Genomic DNA, 19346 nt, shown 5'->3' on the forward strand with positions numbered 1-19346 from the left:
TACTGTCACACTGCTAGAACTTCTTGACTTGATCTTACCAGAAAGGTTGTAGATTTTTTGCTTATCTACAGCAAATAGAAATGTTAGAAATTAAGGCAAGATACAGTCATATTTCTTAAGTATCTTTTTTCATCATCACAGGTTCCAATGAAATAGTTGAGAAAATCTTGTTCTAATCTATTAGCATTTTCTTATACATACTGGACAGTAGCATGAAACAAAAGCTCCTCTTGCATAACAGTATTTTCTTAAACTGCATAAAACCACTGCCAAAGTAAAAATAAGCTAGAAATACTGTAATCTGATAAAATAGATGAAAAATCAAACCAACCAGTAACAGTATCATTGTCTGGTTTTTCCCAGTCCAATATGACAAATGTTGGACAGCCCTCGACAGTCACGACTGTGAGGTTGGTTGGAGGATTTTGTGGAGGACGAGTAGGTTCTTCTTTGATGCCAGCCTCTTCTTGAGGGAAGTGTTCAAGAGAGCTTGTGATAGAGCATGGCACATCATCATCTTTCTTCATATACTTGACATGGGGTGCTAAAAGCAATAAGAAAGAGTTATTATTCAGTACAGAGTACAAACATTGATGTTTTAACAAACATCAATGCAATTCCACCCAGTATACAACTTCCAGTTCAGGGAATATAGCAAAAATATGCACAAGTCAAAATCAATCACAAAAAATTTAAGAATTAAAACTCTGTATTCAATACTCCCTCTAAGCTGCTCTGATTTATTTATTTTTAGAATTTTCTTATTTGGTTGTTTTAGGTATGGAAGCTGCACTGTTTTCACTCTCTTCCCATGGTCACTGCTGATGAAAAGTTACTTTGCAGGCACTAGTGAGTAATACGCATTGTTAAACAATTTGAAATAATTAAATTTTGTTGTGAAGAGTACAACTGGTTGTACTCTTTCTACAGCAAAGTGACACCACAATTCCATTTGCAACTTTTGAGTGCTATGATAATACAAAGACGTAATGCCCATTAGTCCGCCAGCAAGAGTAATGTTTAGTAGAGAGTAATTCAGACATTAACTTGCAGCTTCTAGACACTGCCAAAATCTCAAACATTTTCAGCAGTACAGGATCAAACCTTGGAGCAAACCTGAGGCAAATGTCTAGCACTCCGCATGAAAATTTGGAAAAGAAAATTACTGAAATTTACAATTACAAACACCTTAGCTCTAAAATTCAAATTTGCCAGACTGCAAGTAGGAGGCTGTAGTACAGAAGAAATCAGAATACATGTAAAATGTAGCCAAGAATATGCTGGTGATCCTGACTCTCCATAGAGCCCTTTCATCTGACTGAAGTGAAAAAGAATCAAATGAAGTTCTGGCCCTCAAATAGTCAAACAAGATAACTTTGATTAAAGACAGTTTCCATATATTTCCCCAAATTGAAATAACATAGCTTTTAAAATCCTACCTAGGTACCTTGGTTTGCCTGAAGAATCTGTTTCTGACGTAGGGCTTGAACTGAAGACAGTTGCATCAACTGTAAGAAGACACAGTATGACTCAGTTTGTAATAAATATAAAGTTTCAATGTTAGAACTCTAGAATCTCACAGTTCCTCTGGCATTTTCAATCATTCCTGGAAGTGTTCCTCCACTTCTAGCTTACTCTTACCTAATTTTATAAAATATTAATTCACAACAGATCATTATGTTTATCCTATTGCATTCTTTTTTTTTTCTGATCTGGATAGTAACATACTGACTTTAGGTAGTAGGATACCACAATCACCTTGAGCGCTATTTGCCACTGCCAAGTAACAATTTTAATTTACATCCTATACAAAATGAAATGTTCAGTAAAAGAAGTGTCTTATCTACTCCTTTCACAGACTAAAAGTAGACGCTGAATAGTACTGAAATCCTGCTTAGCATGTATTGATTTCTACCAATATAGAAGGGTCATCATGCTCTCCGTTATGAAGATGAAGACACCCACATGAATTCAGCCAAGCTACAGAAGTCAGTGTCACACAACAGAATTCAGAATCATCCCAGATAGAGTACTTCTTATATTAAATATGTAGTGGATCAGTGTAATCCAAGGAAAGGAAACAAGGAAAAAAAAAGAAAAAGAAATCTTTATGTGCATTTTAGAAAAAAAAAAAAGTGTCCAGAACTGTCCGTGTTATACTCACCATAATACTCTGGAGTTGCAAAAGCTGTTGGTGTCTTATACGACACTCCTGTCTTCACAGGCATTGTTGGTCCAGCTGGTTTAGCTATAGTGACACAAGGAGAAGCTTATGGCAAAAAGGCATTTACTATTTAGAAAATCAAAAAGCTATTTCATTCTCTTAACAGAATTCCAATTTCTGATGACTACTTCATAAAACATGTGGGTATATACTTTCATTAAAACTATTCCCCTCAGAACTTACTCTATACCTTCCAGTTGGATTTAAGAAAATTCTGAGTTGTCCATATTGCCAATATAACTTATCCTTGAAATCTAGTAATAAAATTCTTTGCTATTTGGAGACTGTCTTTGAGAACTTCAGTTAGCTAGAACATGATCTGGCTATAAAGCATGGACTGGTAAAAGTTGTAAAATAACAAACATTACATTCTGTTTCTCGAATGAAAGAGCACATTTCTTTACAAGACAAAAGAGCTAAGTCAGTAACTGATATCCAGAAACCTCTCAGACAATCACAACTATAAAATCTCACCTCCAAAAATCCACGAACTACATAATGTATTCACCTTCACTGACAGTATGACACACAATGGGGTGACTGAAGGCAGAATGTTAATGAATTAAGTTCAAAAAATGGAAGGTAGCATAAAGGTGGAAAGTGGAAATTTCAGATTCTCACTTCTCACTTCAGACCAGTTCCACAAATGCTTTGGAACTTTTTTTTTTTCTTTTAACATTTAAGAGGCTTTTAATGTCTGCATATAGACTTTCTCATAACATTTATCTAGTGGATGAGTAAGAAAGATACAAGTAAGGAATTAAGCACAGCGTTAATAAGAAGGAGAAACAGAACAAAATTATGACAGGGAAAATCCAAGAGGAACATTGAAACAACATTTTCCTGTTAATGATGTGGAAGAAGGTCTCTAGGGAACTGAAAGAAACTTATACGATGTTTAAAACTAAGCTGAATAAACACTATGAAAAAAAGAAAAAGGAAAATCTACTACTGGCCTCACAAGGAAGGTCCAGGTCATCCAACCAATTTATTCGGTCTTGAATGTCTAGGAAGACATGACAACAGCTGACTACTCCTTAACCTGTCCTCTAGTGTATGGAAAAAAGGTGGAATTCCAAAATGCTGTTAGATGAATTAGAGATTTAATGGAGGAAATAAGAATAGATCCCATTACAAGCAAATGAAAATGCATCAAGGCAAATTCTTTTTTTTTTTTTTTTGTGCTACATTTTAAGACTGACAAGATCTTATGTTCTGTTTTAGCTATTACTAAGGAAACACCACAAATCAACAGGAAGTGCAGACACAACATTTCTTGGCTCTGCTGTTGTGCAGATACACAGCTTGTTTCAATCTTGAGATTTTTACTTTTAAATTGCTGCACAAAATATTAAAGATTTATTTAGGTCCTGCCACCATGAAAGATCTCCCAGCATGAAGATCTGCCACTGGGGTAAGCTTTCTCACTACGATGTCAGTAGAGATGGATCAGCTTTGTTTCTGTAGATGAGCAAAGGACGTAGAAGACAAGAGATTCTTCCTTGACAGACCCAAATAGAAAGGTGGTCTTTGCTTCCAAGAAAATGGAGAAAAAAAATTCACAACTTTCTTGTCTTAATTACACACAAATCCCCCAGATGAAATAAAACAAAACAAATAAAATGAAATGATTTAGCAGAACCGAGACCTTCATATTTCCAGTGAAGTAAAGAGAGTAATGTGAAGTGGGGAGTATTACTCATGATGCTAAGCAGAGTGAGATGAATTAACATTAACCTTTGGATTCTGATTTCAAATCCACAGAGAAAACATACAGAACGATACTGAGTATTGGCTTCAGGATAAAACTAAAATTAAACAGTAAATGTAAAAGATTCTGCATGCTCTAACAATGATACTGAGAAGCAAGAATACTGTTACACATGAACAAAGCTAAAGTCATTGTACATGTGATAACTTCTATTCCTCTACCTCTCAGATAAGTTAGTTTTGGCTGCCTACTAGCTTCAAGTTATATGCAGCGGTTAACGCATGTGCCAGATACACAGGACAGATTTTTTTTTATAAATTGCCAGCTGTGGGTATGTATTGAAGTATAATATCTGATATCTCCCATCTGATACGTACATTAAATAACTGCAAATGCTATTAGTAGACATGAAATTCTTTTATGGTTGATCTATTCAAAAGATGACTTGTATGATGCTAATTTGATGCTGGTTTGCTCTTACTGTGGATGAGTTACATAAAAAAGTTAAATATATCTGTATCTATATAGGAATAATTTGTATATTCAGACAAAAGACACAAGGCTCTTTAAGAAAACTTGTTTCTATAACTATCACATTTAATTTAAGAAAGAATTGATACTATAAAATTCTCCTGTACACAGCTAGTCATTTAAGTAACACATAAAATGTTTGTGCTGAAAAGGCTGAGATACCTGGAATGCCTGGTTTACCCGTCACAGTGTTTGGAGGCAGAGGCTTTCTTCGCATTGGTGTAGGCTTGACTGGAGGTATAGGAGGATGCTGAGGTCTAGGTGATGTAGTTACTGAATGATATAATAGGACATTGTCATTAATTATTTAACCTCCAACTCAGTAAAATCAGAAAATGCAATAGAAGTCACATTCTGACATCTGAAATACTGTTTCACATTTGATTTAGTATCAAAAGCAAAGAGATGAAGCAAGAAAATAACAACAACCCTTGCATTCTAATTTTCCTAACAATCCTAATATCCAGCCAAACCTTCTTATCAGTGGGAATGTAATTTGGTTATGTATTCTCCCTTGCTATCTAGAGCATATAGGAATGAAAAAAATCAGTGCTTAAAGCATTGTGGCTGTTTGACCATATGGGTACAACAAACAGTGGTGATGGTAATTTTTAGTCACCAACATATGCCACAGAGTAAGAAGAGACCACAAAATATTCTTATTTTTATCTCTTTCAACCATCCTGAAGCAACAAGAATACGCATGAATGTTGGTGATGAAGAATTGCTTTCTCTTCTTTAGTCGATGTGTTTTTGTGTAAGAAAGATAATGTCTCGATTTTTCATAGCTATTAGAAATCTCCATATTGTTTTTTTTTTTTAATTAATCTTACCAGAGAATGGCTTCTCCCAAGTGTCAATATATTCAAAAGGTTTTTTTACACCCATGCCAATATGTCTGGCAATATCCTCAGGTGTATATATGTCATCTGTGAAGGGAAAGGGAATGAATTAATTTTCTACAGAGCAGCATTGACTTATGCAACAATTCTACACTGTATATGTTCAAACTCTACCCAAAACGAAGTGCAAAACTGATATTTTTAGTGATAACTTTGTTATATCTATTTTATATTCCTATTCAAGTAAGTAGAAAGTAGTCTTGATCTAGAGAGTCTACACTAATTTTAAGTATTCATTGATGAAGGTATATTTAGAAATAGAGAATAAGATTAAGGGAAAACTGATGATGTAAACCAAAATTATATGTGGAAAGATGAGTACAAGGAATATTTCAGATTTTCAGCACACAGAATAAAATGTCTGTTGATTACTGTAAATGATGAAATTCTTCTTTTCCTCAAAAATAATGTCCTTGATTGTCATCTATATTGAATAACTAGAGGAATTCAGAAAAAAAAACAGAATCTGTATTTGGAGTACTGGAGGCAAAGTGTCTATAAAATTCAGTTTGTATACAGAAGAATGTCCTACTTAAAAGTAATATTAACACTTAAAAAAATAAAGTAAATGACATTAAAAAGATCAACACAACTACTCATAGTACAGAACAACTGTTTCACATGCTGACATTCATAGGATAACCTTCCCTATGAGTGTATTTACTTTATAAAAATCTCTTAATATGGTAGACTGAGAAGACACGTTTTGATCATCACATTTGTGAAAAATTAACCCTTTCTCATGACATGAGAGAAAACCTTGAAATTTAAAAGGAAAATGAGAGATTAATGATCAAATTGCATAGCCTATTCCATATGATCTAAACATTTCAACAAAGATTTTCTAGTTTTAAAATCCAGTATTCAGCTTGTTACTGGACTACACTAGTATTTAAAGCTATGAAGAACCTATTTTTTAAAATATATTTTATTGTTTCACTATTCATGCTAAGTATATCTTCGAAATCCACAGTAAAAACTGAACTGGACGGAAAGTGTGCACTCTAAAAATATTACTGAGTCTCAGTATTCCTCATAGAGTAAAGTAGCAATATGGAAACATGAAATGATTTACACAGGTTAAAATAATTAGACTTGAAGTAAATTGTATCAGGATGTGGTTCTCCTGGTCCCTGTGACTGAAAATCCTAAATGTATCGTGTGATTTTGATATAACTTCACTTCCAGTTTCAAAAATAAAAACCAAGTAGAGCATAAAGTTGGTGTCTGCTCTAATGAAAACCAACTGTCTCTCAGAAGGGAGGCAAAATGCTGCTGAAACTTTGCTTGCTGAATTTTGTCTGTAAGTTTTTTAATGCTTAAGATTAAACCAGATAACGCTTCAGTAAGACACATTGTATGCACGAAAACCAATACAACAATCCATGTCTTTAAAATTAAATTGTAGAGAATTGGTTTAAAATGGCTTAAAACATGGCAGAAAAATAAAAAGGAATGCTAGTCAGGAAGGTGCAACCCCTGCTCCTTTCCCACAGTCATGTTAACCAGCTGGCATTACAGCTACCTATACAGCTAGCCAGGAGAATTAAAAGCCTGCCAGGAAACCAACCGCAGTCCCATGCACTTTTGCTGGATAGAACAAATTCCTCAGCTTATCATCTGGGACCTGCAGCTGCCAAGCACACTTTGCATGGAGTGAAACATCTTTGCATGGATGCTAATGTGTATGCTCAGGAAGAACTGGAGCACATTCAATAGCGATGCCTGCTTAGTCTGGAAGTAAAATGTCTAAACTGCTTTTCAAACAACAGAGTAGCAAATGCACTCTTATTCAGAAAAAGAAAACAATGATATAATGTCTAAATGTAAGATTGAAAACATACTGTTTCTTAAAGGCTGGTTAACGATTCTGATCAGCTTATACCAGAGGTTAAAGGATTCTAATCAGCTAACTGCAGAAAATAACATACCATTTTCATAGTGGAAGAAATAAACTTCTTTACTCTCAAAAAATAATCAAAACATATTAAACTATATTATAATTTCTCTAAGACATCATCTACTGAAAAAAACCAAAACTTTTATCTTTGCTCAGTTGGTAAGATTTAGGGTTCAAAGTTAGTAGAATGCTCTTTTTTAATTCTTTTCAGTGGACTTAAGAGATCATTTGTAACACATAATTGCATATTTCTTGGGAAGGTTGTAGAAGATTTCTTTCTAATTGATTTCCTGAACCCTCTGTTGTACAAAATGCTTTTTGTGAGCATAGACAACCTTTTACAGGCTCAGATATTGCATTTGCCACAGTACTGTGATGTACTTGCACTACAGAAAGTTTGGGGATTTTACTTATTGACCATCAAGGGTAGAATATAGTACAGAATGAAAATAATTTGCTAAATGTTGCAGCCCTCTTTTGTCATATCATGATCGTGAAAATTTCATTGGTGATTTCTCTGAACTTTCAAGAAGATGCAGTGTCATAAGAAGGTATCAGTGAGTTGCTATGCCAGCAGCACTAGATGTACAAATAAAAAGTTGAGAATAAATGTCCACTCTTCCTTAGCACTTTGGACATCCTGTTTAAGTTAAAGGGCTCACTTGATAGGATGCAAAATCTAGCTAAAAGACCTCCTCATGATGTCTTCATTCAGAGGAAAAGACTTAGATAGCTGAGCAATGGAAACTATCGCGAAAGTATCATTTTCCAGAACTTGAAAAGAAGGTATCAGCTTCCTTGTGAATACACATAGCATACACAACAAGGTAATACAGTCTTGTGAGGATTTCTGACATCAGCTACCACAGTGAATGTAGTTCTTGATGGCAAGTGGCCCTACTGTAAAGACATGGAAATAAGGACTAGTGGGTATTCCAGCTGTAGCGTTTAAGACAAAAATTGCTTAAAGCAATACCCTAGTAATGACCTAAAATAGCAGTAAGCACAATAAACTACACTTAGAATAGTTTAAATATGTTATTACATTAACACTTCTGGTTTACCTAGAATGCTTTTTTTTTTTTTTTAATTATTTTTTCTTTTTAATCTGAAAGTGTCACTACCAGGGGCACTGTTATATGGAAGAATAAAAATTTTTCACATACTGTCTAACATAACTCTGTATTGGTACATGATTTCATAACATGATTTCAAAGACACCTATTACTGGAAACCTGCATGCATTCTGCCTGTTTTGGTAATCAGATGTTTGAAAGTTCGCTTATAAGCAGACTGTCCAACACGAATAGCAAAACGTTTTGATCCATGTTACTACCATCTATCATTTAGCACTGTAAATGTCTCTGATGTCCTGGAATCAGATGGGCTCATTTTATTTCCCAGAAGGAATACAGAAGGTCAAAGAACACATACCTCCAATGAAGACATCTACTCTACATTTAATAGAAAAGAGTATATCGTGTTCAAACTATCTTAAATTCAATTTAAATACAAGACCATCTCTTCATTTAAATAGAAGATCATCTCTTCTGAGTAAGAATATGGGTGGCTTCTCAAAATAATCTACAAGAATGGCTAGCCCATCTCATTCTAAGTTCAACAACAAGTAATAAGTTCCCAAAGAAATTCAAGTGCAGAGAAAAATTACAAAGGCAAAAAAGGTATGGGTAAAGTAGATAGTATGTTATCCTAACTTAGCTAGCACAAAGTAATATTATAGGACAGCAGTACAGGTGATAGTGGATGAACAGCCAAAAGTTTGCATGGAATATGTTTAATATTTATGTATTTTTCTTTTAATTTATATTATTTATTACTTTAACGATTTGTAATTGATGAGGAATCACCAAAATCTGTATTTAATTAATAAATGTCCAAGGTAAAAAGCAATATTTATAATGACATAATAAATTAATGCTTGGCAAAATTTAAAAAAAAAAAACAACTTAAGTACCATCTTTAGTATGAATTAAAACTGACAACATTATTTTGATTGAATGGAAAAATCAAGTAAAATTAAAATTTGAAAATATTTTCTCCCCTTACTAAAACAGTATTTTTAATAAGACTGTGATTAATGATGGATGTTAACTGTATGAGTGTGTAATGACGTGTAAAGAGACAGTTCTCAGTCTCTTCTAACACTCATCAATTCAGAGCTTCCTTGGTGTTGGAAGTATTCAAAATCCTGAGTAATGAGTAGGTCCTACACATTCACATCATTTGCAAAACAAGCAAGATGACTGGCTTTAAGGTTTTCTTAACTGCTCTTCTGACTTAAATAATCTGGTAACTGTTTAACACAACATTTTCCAATAATTATTCTGGACCTATCATCTGGAAAACATCAATACAAAGTAGGCATATAATAATCTATCTGTAAGTCTACTGTTGTCATTTACAATATAATCTCACAATGGCACTCAAGCACAGTATAGAATTATTAACATCAGCAATTATATTATACTGTACTCTATAGAATTAACTTCAAATCAAATGTAATGAAATCTTTTGCAGGGTTCAAGATTATTTCATTAAGTAACATTCCTAATATGTTAAAAAAAACCAACAAATAGCTCTACCTGTTGTTGGCACAATCCACTTTGGCAATCCAGGTGCTTTTGTTCTAGCTGGTGCTACTGTAGTTTTACTCAGAGCTGATAATAAGTTTAAAAAAAAAAAAACACAGACAAACAAAAAAAATCAAAAACCAAAAAACAGTAAGAAAAAGAAGAAAATAGAAAAATGTTTCATAAGAAGAAAATCAAAGAGACGTGTGATGGCAACAATTCCATATTAGAGAAGAATAAGTAGTAGTTGCTGTGACAGTATGTACAATTTCTTTTCCTACACTGGAAAGGCTTTACCTGCAAACTGATTAATTGAAAGAAAAACATGCATTTTTCCCAGCACTATGTAAAATTCCTCTAAGAACAGGTGAATATCATTCATTAAATAATCACTTTTTTTTCTCCTTCCCATAAAAAAAAATGAATAAATAATTATTACCAGGTCTGGCTGGTGATTTATCAGATGGCCTTGGTCTTAAAGAAGTGAGACGTGTTTTGTGTCCTGCTAAAAGAAATAAGGTTCAGTTTAAATACTATGTGTAAAAGCAACATCAGTAATGCAGTGTAATTTGCCACCAAAAAAAAAAAAAGAAGTCCATGCACCAATGTGATATAGAAAAATGGACAAATGAGAATTCTATGAGTTCCGATCCAAAATGCACACTAAAAATGCTAGTTTCTTTAGTGGTCAGATTACTCCATCATGCAGTCTGACCAGTTACATTCATGTTTAGGTTTAGGAAAAGATATAAAATATTTACAGCCAGTTACCCAACTGTATATGGATACAGAGTTAGCTCTGCAAGGTATCCATGGCCTTAAGACATTAATTAGGTTCTGTAAAAAACAAACAAACAAAAAACCTCAAAATAAAACACCAAACTGCATCTCCCCAAATCAAATATTCAGATCAAAACAAGAAATATTAAAATATTCCTGTGAAGACAAATGAAAGCATTCAATGCAGACACTATACAGAGCTGTAGAAACAGCGTCATCATCGAGGTTAAAATCACAAGCCTTCAACTTTTTCCTACTGCCACCTTTCACTTGTCTGATAGTTTTGACATTTCAGTTATTACAGTATGTATGAGACTTTCACTAAAAGCTAAAAATATAAGCAGTTGTCATTGTCATTTCCTGCCAAATAATGGACCTGAGTAATTCTGAGGTAATTGTCTTCTACATAAATACAGCTAGCTATTTGATATTTGAGTCTAAAAACGACTCTATCAACATCATTTACTCTAGCTTCCTTTAAGTGTCTGAGAAAACGTTTCTTATGTAAAGAACCTATTACTCATTTTTGACAATTAGGGTTGGGAAATCTTTCAAAAATTTAGATCTAGTATTTTGGAAAAGAAAAATGTGGAAATCAGTTATGTTTGTGTTTCCAAAAGAATGGAGGATCAGACACACAACACTGATAGTACTTAAGAGCTTTTAAGGGTATTAAGAACAAGCCACTAGATCTTAAATCATATTGATTTTACTTAAGAGCTACAGACACTCAATGCAACACAGAAAATCATAACAATTACCTGTATACAACCATGGAATTTCAGTTGTGAGAGCAGTTTTGGGTTTGGGTGAAATCTGATACGTTTCGTTGGGAACTGAAATAGGAGATTTTATTGCTTATCAAATGCAAATTATTTCTTTCAAACATCAAATCACCACAAGTAGAAGAGAAATTTAAACTGAGTGCAGACCATAAACAAAAAAGTCAGTGGTAGAAACCTGGCTGATAATCAGGGTTTCACACAAAGACTTAAAGTCTGGGAAGATATACACGATTAATAAGTCAAAAGACAGTAGAAAAGATGAGCAGCTAATGTCTCTTTATATGACTCCTCATGTTTGAGAAGCATTAATTTTTATAAGGAATATCAACTAAATGTCAGTAAAGTTCCTGGAAAATTAAAAACATCAATATTTTGGACATGCACTCGAGGTAAGACTAACGAACAAGGCAAAGATATATTTGAGATATTTCTGTCGATTAAAGTGTAAGTTTAGTCATACAGAAAAGCAGAGAAAGGAAAGTTATAAAAAAAATAATTTGACAGAATATATTCTCATTACCCAAAGTCATTTTGGACCCATCAACAACATGAACTGTTATAAGGTTAATCGATCCCAGGTGTGTTGTCTTTGGAGCTATGAAGAAATAAAACATTGTTCTGTGAGAAATGAAATCAATGATGTTGGATTTATTTAAGTATCTATGTGTTTCATGAAAATCTATCTACACATCTGCTAAGACAATTTTTAATGACAGGAAACAGGCATGTGCTCGGATTAGCCTGGAGGTATTTTCACACTGACAGCCAGACACTGCAAGTATTCCGTTGGGCCTTCACAGCTTCAGAACGGACATCCTAATAGTGGACACTAACTTGTGTTTTCCTAACATACTTAAGACATTTTTTTCTGGTGAAAAGGTGGTGACGCACCAGAACAGGTTGCCCAGAGAGGTTGTGGAAGCCCCATCCCTGGAGGCATTCAAGGCCAGGCTGGATGTGGCTCTGGACAGCCTGGTCTGGTGGTTGGTGACCCTGCACATAGAGTCATAGAATCATAGAATTACTCAGGTTGGAAAGGACCTCAAAGATCATCAAGTCCCACTGCAGCCTAACCACAGTACCCTAACTCTATCAACCCTCTGCTAAACCATATCTCTGAGCACCACATCCAAATGGCTCTTAAACACATGCGGGGACAGTGACTCAACCACCTCCCTGGGTGGGAGGGAGGGGTTGAAACTAGATGATCATTATGGTCCTTTTCAACCCAGGCCATTCTATGATTCTATGATATGATTCTATGATTCTGACTCAGAAATGACAAAATTTTGTCAGCAATATCTACCTTACTGGATGAAAAGGAGAGACTTGAAGGCAGAAACACCTTATATGAGGTTTTGCTTCTTTCAGAAATAACATTAGAATACGGAAGCTGGAAAATAACCTACTTATTAGTATAAAGAATGATGACCAAATAATGCCATTTGTTTTTAACAACTTTCATGATAACAGTAGAGTTTATTTTGCGTAAAAACCAGTTAAGTGATCTAAGTTTTAGATGGAAAAAATATAACCCCTTAAGCTGTGTTTTCTAAATTTCTTTTATTAAACCAAACTATGCAGTGGTACCGAAATGTGGTAGTTGTTAAATATTATATGATTGGAAATGGCTCAAATTCAATTGAGACTTAGAATCTAGCTTAGTTACTTACAGAGAGTCTTTCCAAATAATCCTTTAGAAAATAAATCATTTTGCTGGACTGTTCGATTTGATTTTCACAACAAAATATATGTATTGTTCTTTAATGAACAGGCTACCTGTTTAAATTGTTTCTAGCTACAGAACTCCGAGGAAAAAAAGGGGGAATGATAAAACTGTTCATCAACTCACTTACCTTAAAAAAAAGTATTACCAGTTGGAGATGGTTGAGAATTATGCATTAAGAAAAATTAAGATTTATGATCATGCTTCCCTTATTTTCTTTCTTTGTTATAACTGTTCTACCAAGTTATTTTTATGGAAATAGTTCACACAAAGGGTGATGATGATATACCATACATGTTTCATTATAACTTTGGATCTCTAAATTTATTGTAATTACTGCACTGATCAGAAGACAGTACTTATATCTTATCATCTAACTATCTTCAACTAAGATTCTGTAGGCTGAGTTTCAAAAGTACTTGCAAAAATAAAGCAGATTAATTTTCCACAATAAACTCCCCCAAAAACTTAGTGAAGCCAGCTACGGCAGTAATACTCTCATTCAAATTAATCAAGTCCCTCATATTTTAAATAGCTTCTATACACCAATTAAAAAAATAAACCTTTAGAAAATACATCTTTGCTTGTGTGTCCCAAGCGTATTATGCAATTCTGGGACATTATTTTTGATGTAATCCATTGATGTACTATGAGCTGAACAATTACAGTAATTTTTCTCTAAATATTGTGCACATCATATCATTGTGGTAAGGAACTGCAGCAAAAATTATAACTAAGATAGCACAGCAGTTAACACTTTCAAAGTTAAAAACATCTAATTACCAGGTTTAGTCTGTGGTACTTCTGTCTCAACAGATGTTTTAGGTTTGGAGGGAATGAGCATTGTTTCTTTTGGAGCTGAAAGAAAGGAAAAATATTATCATTGTATTCTTCAGGAGTCACAATTCAATACCATATTTCACCAACCAAAAGTACATGCCTCAAATGCCTGAAAAAAAGACAATAACAATTCCATGGGTTCCTGGAACCTGAAACAAGACGGCTATCCAAAACCCAGAAAAATTCTAATTTGAGCTGTAGGATGTGTTGAGTCAATGGCTAAAATTCTTGCTTTAAAAAAATAAATAAAATAGACCATGGAATTTAATTGAGCAATTGATAAAGGCTTCCGACTAGAGTAGAATTGAGACTCATCTGTATCAAGAAACATGTATGTGTAAGTAGAATGAAGGCCAGTGGCATGATGTTACATAAAATAACAAACCAGAGCACATTCTCTAGAAATTTCTTGATTCAAAAAATTCTAAATATCTGCATCTTAAGTTTAAGGAAATTTATTTACCCATTGTTGCCCTTGACTGCTCAGTGGTGGTAGAAGTTTTTGTGATAATTGGTTGTGGGGTTGTTTGATGTACTGCTGTTAAGGGAGAAAACGTGGAGATGCTTAAAATCTTAAACTGTAATGGAAATAAATTAGCATTTTCACTGTCTGTAAAACTTGAAAAACATCCCAAACTAAAGAGTAACAGAATATCTTAAAAGTCAACTATTCTCAGTACCTTTCTATTAAGTTCCCCTGTACATTGATTTTATAATAAAAACAGGAAGAGACACAAGCTACCTTAACTATTTTGTGAGCATTTGTTTTAGTATAACACGTCAGTTGCTGAATGTATAAGCACATTTCAAAGGAGTAATATAGAATTTTATGGGGGAAAAATGTGTTCACAAAGAGCCTCACTAATTATAATTGTAAGAGAAAACTCAGTGTATTCAAGCCACTGAAATTTGGCAGCACTCAAATTACTACATTTCAGTCATCACTTGCTGAGTGTAATAGAAAGCAGGAAAAATGTCTCCAATGCTATAGATTCAAATATTATTTTCAGTGTAGCTTGGACTTGACTTGTAGTTTTGACATTTTGAATTGACTGACTTAAAGGCAATCCATCTGATTAAACACAAAAACAGGTATGAATATTTCTGTTAAAAAAGCACAAAAACTCAGGCTAGGGGGAAAGAATGACTAAATACAAACAACAACAACAAAATATTACAAGAATGACTCCATTACCAGGTCTGGTGTGTGGCACTCTTGGCTTTTCAGATGTTTTTGGTTTGGTATGAATGAATTGTTTTTCAGTTGCAGCTGAAATTTAAAAAAAAAAAAAAAGCACCCCAAACAATAAATCAAATATTCTTAAAACAAGCAAACAAAAAACCCCACCATGAAACAAAACAAAAAAACCCACTGTTCTCATTGTGCATAAGGAACATCATAGAAAACAAGAAAGCGTAAGTGTAAAGCTGAAAATCAGTTGGAATTTCTGCAAATAAAGGAAAAGAAATGAAACAGCCACTCACACAAGCAGACTTCCCAATAATTAAATATGTATTTGTAACTTTGGATCTATCAGTGAAGAATACGGTCATATCATCATACAGTAAAGTAATATGACAAAAACACGCAATAGTAGCCTACTTCTTCCATGTGCAATGTACAGGAGTACCTGAGGATAGTACCTATTTTCCATTGGCCCTTTGTGTCAAACTTGATTTGAAAATTGACTTCCTTGTTTTCACCTGATTACTCTCTACAGCTTCCCAAGGAGGGGAAGTGGAGATGGAGGCATCTTTTGTCCTTAGTATCCAGTGTGGGAATGGCTCAAAGCTGCACGAGAGGAGTTCAGATCAGATGTTAGGAAAATGTCCTTGCTGAGAAGGTAGTCAGACACTGGAACAAGCTTCTTAGAGGGGGGTGGTTGATGCCTCCTGGCTGTCCATGTTTAATAGGCATTTGGATAAAATACCCTTAATAATACATGCTCTACATTTTTGTTAGCCCTGAAGCAATCAGGGAATTGGAATCAATAATCTGTATAGATCCCTTCCAAAAGGAACTTATCTATTCTAATAATTCTTGTCATGCAAGAATCACTTAATGCAAAAGGTATTTTAGCACTTATAGCAAACACTTGAAAGTCTATGATCCATAGTAATATGAGAGGTCCTCAGAAAAAAATCTACCTTATCCTTTACATTCTTCACATGTATTCTGCATATCAAGATTGCATCATGTATCCCCAAATGTGTATAAAAAAGCACATAAACTTTATAAAAATATGTAGAGATATCAAATGAACACTACCTATCAATATATATAGGGAATATATATTAAAATTTGAACATGATGGAAAAAAATTTAAATTCTTTTTCATCAAAGAGGAAAACCTCAAAGATTATTGAATGGCTGTTAGTACTTCAATAATGATGCCATTTTATTCAGAAAATCTTGCTCAACATCTCCTGTGAAAGTGGGAACAGAGAACTCATTATTAGCAAAGATTACTGAAGCAACACTCCTACTGCCCAATCCTGCTTTGATTAATTCACCCTTATTTGATCCACATCTGGCAAGGAAGAAAAAATAATTGAGGCCAATGTTATATTAAATACATGTATTAAATATATTCAAGAAAGTTTTCCCAACAGGCATGGCTAGAAGGTAAAAGATGATTTTAAGAACTGGTGTTTGACTTGGAGGGTCACGTAGCTGGTACATTTTGGTGCAGGTTATGCTGTAGTTGACACTTACAATTTTCTTACAATTTTCTCTGTAAAATGAGATAGTGAGGAGTAAAGCAGAGCAGTATTTTAGGATAATAGCATCATACCTCAGATGCAAAAGATGCCAGGAATCACTATCTGTTCATTAAATAAAGCCCCTTTTACAGGAGAATGTGTAACAAGTGAAGGAATTATATCCTCCTGACTGGAATGGCTAGAAGATGAAGAAAAGAACCTTCAAAAGTAAATTTTAAATTAGTTCATGTGTTACTGCCACTATCATTACCAAAGCACAACCATTTATCCAGCAAAAAATGGAAAATAATTACTTATGAAATACACAATTACCCAGTGTTGGTTTTATTCTTTCAGGCATTTGAGGAATCATAGTAGTATCTGGTTCACGGAAGGATGGAATGATTCCTGTTGGAAAAAATTCAGATAAATGCTCAGAATAATGAAGATATTTTCCCTTCCCCCCTCTACCTCCTTATAAACAACTTTCGGTAGTATGCTATATGCAGCAGGAAAGGAGTGTTTTACAACAGTAACTGACTTATTCTCTCAGAGATTTTTGGTTATGAAGAGTTCCATTTTTGCTTTTGTTTTGAAACCCTTCAGTGAAATGAGTGATCTTACACAAGTTAGCCAGATTTATGATGGAGAATGTCCTAAATGGAGTAAAACAGAAGGGGACGTCTTAGCCTCATCTGGATGAAAATGCTTATATATAAAGGGAAAGCACTGCAACAGCCCCAAAAGGCTTTTGTCATAAGAACTTAAACTACATCCTACAAACAACGGAAATGTTGCTGAGATGCAAGCTGTTAATAACTTTGTATCACTCTTTACAATATATGGGTCATTACTATTCTGGTAATATCCACATAATACCAATGAAAAAAAATCAGCTCTGGAACATGTTGTTGAGTTAACCACAGTACTGCAGAAGTTTCTTAAGCTAGAATATTACAAAGGTAACAGCAAATGTAGTGCTGAGAATTCTACACCAACACCCGTCCCAAAAGCTAGTGATCAGTTATTGATCATAGCTTGATAAAAGGGAAGATAATTTACCAGGCTTGCGTTGTAAAGCATCTGGAATGGGAGCTGGTTTAGGTCTAAAGGAAGTTTGTTGTGTTTCTTTAGGAGCTGAAAGAAAAGACCAGTTTTTAAGGGTGTATGCTCTTTAGAAATCAATACCTGCAAGGAAAAACAAGGAAAAACAAGGAAAAACAAGATCTTTGTATGAGTGATTGAAAAATTGAGAGATGAGACACGTCAAAACTTAGTGGGAAAGAGACAACCATGAATGAAAATAAGCATGGAAAAGTGATCAAGTAAGAAAAATCTCATCTGGAGCCAAGAAACAAAATCTGTAAAGAACACAGACAGCCATAGCTGAGATGATTCCATGTGTATTACAAAGCTGACAACTGCAATAGCCACAGCATAAAACTGCCATGTGTAGAAGAGTGAGAGAATTTTTTTGTGAAGACAGCAACAGTCTAGGAATCTTTGAATACCTGGAACAGAACAGTATTATGTTCAACAAGTAAACAAATGAAACCTACAAACAAATAATGTAAAAAACAGAATAATAATTTGTAATCTTTGGTCAATGAACAGCAGGGAAAAAAATAATAGTGAACAGCCCAAGGTTGCCTATTTGTCTTTGGTTGCTCAGCTGTAAATGAAATACGTGCCAGTACTTCAAAAGACAAGAACGTACACAAAGTTAGCAGAATGTACCATTAAAAGGGTAAAAATACTCCCTTTAACCAATTTGTTTTTAAATTGGAACAAATAATAGTGATTATACACTCCCTATAAAGGAAGTTTCAACTGATATCTTCAGAACCATTACATGCTAAAGAGATTTGGTAGTTCACTGACATATAAATCTCCACCAGGTATATTTTTATTTTTAAGGATCTAATTCCATTACCAGGAAACACCTGATCAGAAAAGATCAGGGAGATTTCTTCCAAGAACACTCTTAAAATGGTTGTATGTTGTTTAACCTTCTATACAATTTATTCATCAATGACAACTGTCATGTGATTGAAAAGCATATGCAACTCATCAAAATGGAACAATTACATACGTAAATCAGCTCTCTCTTTCTTTAAACATGTATTTAATGCTCATTATAAAATCTATATGTTTGCAATATTAAGAGATGTTAATCAACACTTGACACACTGAGAAAAGACAACCCTAAGAAAATCTGAATATTTAAGTACAACAAAACTTATCTATTTACCAGGTTTTGTATGTGGTAGATCTGGACTCGGTGATGTTCTGGGCTTGGAAGTGACTCGTCGACTTTCTTTTGGACCTGTGAAGATGAGCAAAGTTTTTAACGCAGTAAAGAAGATAATGACTAATCACAAGTCTTTTTGATATTCCTTACGGAACATTAATTTTCTGCAAATAAATTTTTTTAGGAAGTATTTTTTTTTCCATTTTCAAGTAACCACAGAGAAAGTAACCACAGAAACCTCCTGCCAATGAAATAAACGTTAGTGCTGAGACTACAGACAAAGTGACTGTTACAGCGCACTGCTGGATTAACCCTCCTCTCATCCCAGTTATCTCAGATCTTTCCATAGAGTAAACTGTTGTAGTTCTAACAGTTTTCCTAGCTGCACTTCAAGTGTTTCAT

General features: G+C 34.1%; 1 protein-coding gene across 50 annotated transcripts in view; it reads right to left on the reverse strand.

Moving 5' to 3' along the window:
* ABI3BP (ABI family member 3 binding protein) overlaps window positions 1-19346 on the reverse strand; it is a 131993-nt gene that overhangs the window by 22273 nt on the left and 90374 nt on the right. For 39 of the 50 annotated variants that reach the window (XM_015297057.4, XM_040704932.2, XM_046898388.1 and 36 more), the window contains 15 exons: window positions 18945-19019; window positions 17756-17830; window positions 17027-17101; window positions 15186-15260; window positions 14454-14528; window positions 13934-14008; window positions 11945-12019; window positions 11401-11475; window positions 10299-10364; window positions 9872-9946; window positions 5300-5395; window positions 4629-4739; window positions 2165-2248; window positions 1440-1508; window positions 332-544 (listed from right to left, as the gene is read on the reverse strand). In XM_015297057.4, the coding sequence (XP_015152543.2) occupies window positions 332-544; window positions 1440-1508; window positions 2165-2248; window positions 4629-4739; window positions 5300-5395; window positions 9872-9946; window positions 10299-10364; window positions 11401-11475; window positions 11945-12019; window positions 13934-14008; window positions 14454-14528; window positions 15186-15260; window positions 17027-17101; window positions 17756-17830; window positions 18945-19019 (1314 nt within the window). The remainder of the gene's footprint in view (window positions 1-331; window positions 545-1439; window positions 1509-2164; window positions 2249-4628; window positions 4740-5299; window positions 5396-9871; window positions 9947-10298; window positions 10365-11400; window positions 11476-11944; window positions 12020-13933; window positions 14009-14453; window positions 14529-15185; window positions 15261-17026; window positions 17102-17755; window positions 17831-18944; window positions 19020-19346) is intronic. The other 11 variants (XM_046898421.1, XM_015296932.4, XM_046898394.1 and 8 more) reach the window with 8 other exon arrangements.

This window comes from Gallus gallus, chromosome 1 (assembly GCF_016699485.2).
Source record: "Gallus gallus isolate bGalGal1 chromosome 1, bGalGal1.mat.broiler.GRCg7b, whole genome shotgun sequence".
Lineage (NCBI taxonomy): Eukaryota > Metazoa > Chordata > Aves > Galliformes > Phasianidae > Gallus > Gallus gallus.